Consider the following 3695-nt stretch of genomic DNA (forward strand, 5'->3'; position numbering starts at 1 on the left):
GCATAAAAACTGGACTGGGACTGAGATTGGACTGGCTCTGATTTAAGAACTGAATTTGATCCAAAATTCGACTGGATCAACTGATTTAAGCTGGAGTGGATCCAGTGGGAGGCTGCAAGTGAATAAATAAAAGCTAGTTGCTAATGGAAATCTTGGAGGTCAAAATTGCCATAAACATTGGTGGGCATGGGCCATGCATGCATTAAAAGGTCGTTGGACCTTTTGCCATCTCAAGGAGATTCTTATGATAGGCCCTCTTAGGTATTCATTTGGCTCCAGGAAATGCAAAGACCTAGCTAAAAGAATGGAATCCTTCCTATCTAAAAAGTTGAATGTGCCACCTTACAGCATACCTGCATATTTTATGTTTAAGAACTACAGTCTCAGAAGCTGCAGATATGTAGCAAAATGGCAAAATTTTATGAAAAATAGCTTAGAGTTACAATGGCCCTTATGGGGAACATTCCAAATAGATAAGATCATTTAAGAAGTGCACTTAAAAGCAAGAGCTCCCAAATCAAACAAACAGTATGGGATCCGTATGTTAATTATGAGGCAAAAGCCTCCAAACAGCTTCCAAATTCTAAAATAGCTGTATCGAAAGATTCATTGCGAAAGGCTAACTAAAAATTAAAGATATGAGGTACCCAAAACAAAAAAACTGTAGGACTAATGTACCTCCTACTCTTCCCCCCATCCTCCTTTATCTGACTACTTATTCTAGTAATCCTCTCTGTGAATTGCATTTTCGCTCCGAAGAGACTATTAAACAGTTATTTAAAAAAATAATACCACTTGAGGCTATAGGCGATGCTCTCTAGGCATCCTTCACTCCCTGTTCAAAGGCCAAACTAAGGGCTATAATTAAAGAATTTCTTAAACCCAGGGAGAATCCTCAATTAAAAAATAAGTAGATTATCTCCTGAGCATAGTTGAAAGAGGGAAATAACATTTCACGTATAGTATCTTTTGCATCATTTCTGAGGATGCTCCTTAAGTTCCTGAGATTGTTCAATAATGCCAGAAATATTTACTGTTTGTCCTGGCTGTGTGGATGAAAAAAGAGGTTGTATGGAAAGTAATCTCACTGGGCGATCTGATCATAAATTCCTAGCTGAGCAGGGCATGGTGTGTAGTCACGCCCTGGGCATATAACTTTTTAGTAAAAGGCTTATCTTTGCCTCAAGCAAGCCTCTTCCATTGTTTCTGTGCATCTAGGCTAACACACCTTTGAAATAAACCATAACCACCCCCAAGAAAGCATACATATAATCTCGCACCATCAGTAGATGGATATTTGGGTTGTTTTTACTTTTTGGTGATTATGAATATACTGTGAACATTTGTATATAGGTTTTGCGTGGACATAAATTTTTCAGTCTCTTGAATATATACCTAAGAGAAAAATTGCTGGATCATATGTCAACTCTGTGTTTAATTGTTTTTCACAGTAGCTGCATCATTTCATATTGTCACTGGCAGTACGTGAGGGTTCCAATTTCCCCACATCTCACCAACACTTACTATTATCTGTGTTTTTGATTATAGCTCTCCCAGTGATGTTAAGTGGTAGCTCATTTATATTTGTTTTTAATGGTCAGTTGAAAACTTTTGTATCTAATTATGCAAAACTACCTCAAATTCTTTTTTATTGTGGTAAAATATACCTAACATAAAATTTACCATTTTAAGCATTTTTAAATGTACAATTCAACAGCGTTAACTACATTCACAGTGTTGTGTGACCATCACCACTATCTATTTCCAGAAGTTTTTCATCATCCTAAACTGAAACTCTGTGTCCATTAGCTAATAACTCCTCATTCCCCCAGCTCCCCGTAGCTTCTACATTTTATCTTTACGAATCAGCCAGTTCTAGGTACCTCATATAAGTGAAATCATACAATATTTGTCTTTTTGTGTCTAGCTCACTTCATTTAGTATAATGTCTTCAAGGTTCATCCATGTCATAGTATGTATCAGAATTTCATCACTTTTTTACTCAAATTATTTTTGTAAACAGATCTGCTATAATTTAAAATACTAAGCTAATTGAAGAGAATGTGCCTCATACTCCGGGATGCCTGTGCATTGGCTTTTAGGCCCTGGGACTTCTTCTTAGAGAGAGGCACACCCCCTCTCCCCTAGCCTGCAGTAGAAGGCGTGGCCATCTCCTGCCTCCCATCCTCCGTGGTAAAGTCAGAAGACATTTCTTCTGAAAAGTTGCTGATGTAGATTTTCCTGACAGCAGTGAAGAAGACTTGCCGAGGGAGTTTTAGGTGGGGCTTCCTTTGTGGTAAAACACTGGAAGAGGAGACATTTCGCTCTTCCTAATATTTCTAAACCAGCAGTGATCCTTTGGTGGAGGCAAAAAGGGAAGTTGCTTTTGCCCAAGGAGCTCATAGAGTCTGTGTGTTTAAAGCAGACTTTATTTTAATATTTAATTCCAGAATCACACTATCTACCTTTTTATCTCATTGTTTTTCTGAATAATGGTACTTCGATATGTTGTTTATGAACAATAACTATCTTGGCAAAGTCCGTATAACTGGGATGGAGTCCATTCTTTATTCATAAAAAAGTTACAAAGTGAATTCCGTTGACTTCTGATTTGTCTTTATATAGTTTTCCTAAATAAATACCAAAGAAATGATCAGCATTCTCTTGACTTCTTAGATTAAAACTTTGGAACAGACCAAAGCCATCGAGGACCTAAATAAATCCAGAGACAAACTGGAGAAGATGAAGGAGAAAGCTGAGAAAAAGCTAATGTCTGTCAAGTCAGAACTGGATACTACAGAGCATGAGGCTAAAGAGGATAAAGAGAGGGCCAGGAACATCATAGAACTGGTAACCAGCGAAACGAAGACACTAAAGAAATCTCTGGAAGAAGCAGAAAAGCGAGAAAAGCAGGTGGGTATAAATCTGGTGATGAAATCTTCTTATTTAGGAAAGATAGGACGATTCAAACGTGATCATTATTCACGTTTCTGCATAAACAATTTACAAAGCTTTCAATATCATTTCAACATCTCTGTTTGCCGTCTAGCATCTTTTTGGCATAGAACCATTGTGATTTACTTCGCCAAGAAAAGTAATTCACATTTTCATGGCATGGACTGTAGGAAAGAAAAAGCCGTTCTAATCAAAGCAATGGAAAGCCTCTGAACAGCCAGTTTCTGGTTGCAGAGAGTTTTTTTTTTTTTTTTTTTTAGTACGTTTACCAGTTGCCTCTGAAGTTTGCATCATCCCGCATCTAATGGTTACCAGGGCTTCAGCCTCAGAGGTCAGGATAAACCTTACCTCCAGCAGAGATCAGTTTCAGGAAACAGTCCCAAATCTCAAACAGTGGCACTGAGACTTGATGGCCGTCCAATCCCAGATGTAAACCATAAAATAGTACTCATTCGCTCGCTGGTTGCAAGGAGGGGAGTTTTATCTAGTGAGCACATCAGGAGGTCAGGCATAAAAAAGCATGTCCTGGGCAGCCCGACCCCCATTGCTTTCAGCTTTCATCTCGCTCCTTGAAGCTCAAAAGGGCATAGAGTGGACTCTGATCCTGGGATATTTTTGCTCTGGCTCATGTGTCAGGCAGAGTTGAGAAGGACCAAACCACGAATGAGTGTTTTCAGAGGGAACACGCTCCGCAGTTAAGAGCTGCAGCCGTATTTGAACAGACGGAAAAGTCTGAGGAA

The 3695-nt window shown here is 38.8% G+C and overlaps 1 protein-coding gene across 1 annotated transcript in view; it reads left to right on the forward strand.

Annotated features, from left to right (window-relative positions):
- Positions 1 to 3695, forward strand: part of CCDC170 (coiled-coil domain containing 170) — a 66511-nt gene that overhangs the window by 54643 nt on the left and 8173 nt on the right. Inside the window, exon 9 of the mRNA XM_023532160.1 lies at positions 2677 to 2913. Within this exon, the coding sequence (XP_023387928.1) occupies positions 2677 to 2913 (237 nt within the window). The remainder of the gene's footprint in view (positions 1 to 2676; positions 2914 to 3695) is intronic.

The sequence above is a fragment of the Pteropus vampyrus genome, unplaced genomic scaffold (assembly GCF_000151845.1).
Source record: "Pteropus vampyrus isolate Shadow unplaced genomic scaffold, Pvam_2.0 Scaffold78, whole genome shotgun sequence".
Classification (NCBI taxonomy): Eukaryota; Metazoa; Chordata; class Mammalia; order Chiroptera; family Pteropodidae; genus Pteropus; species Pteropus vampyrus.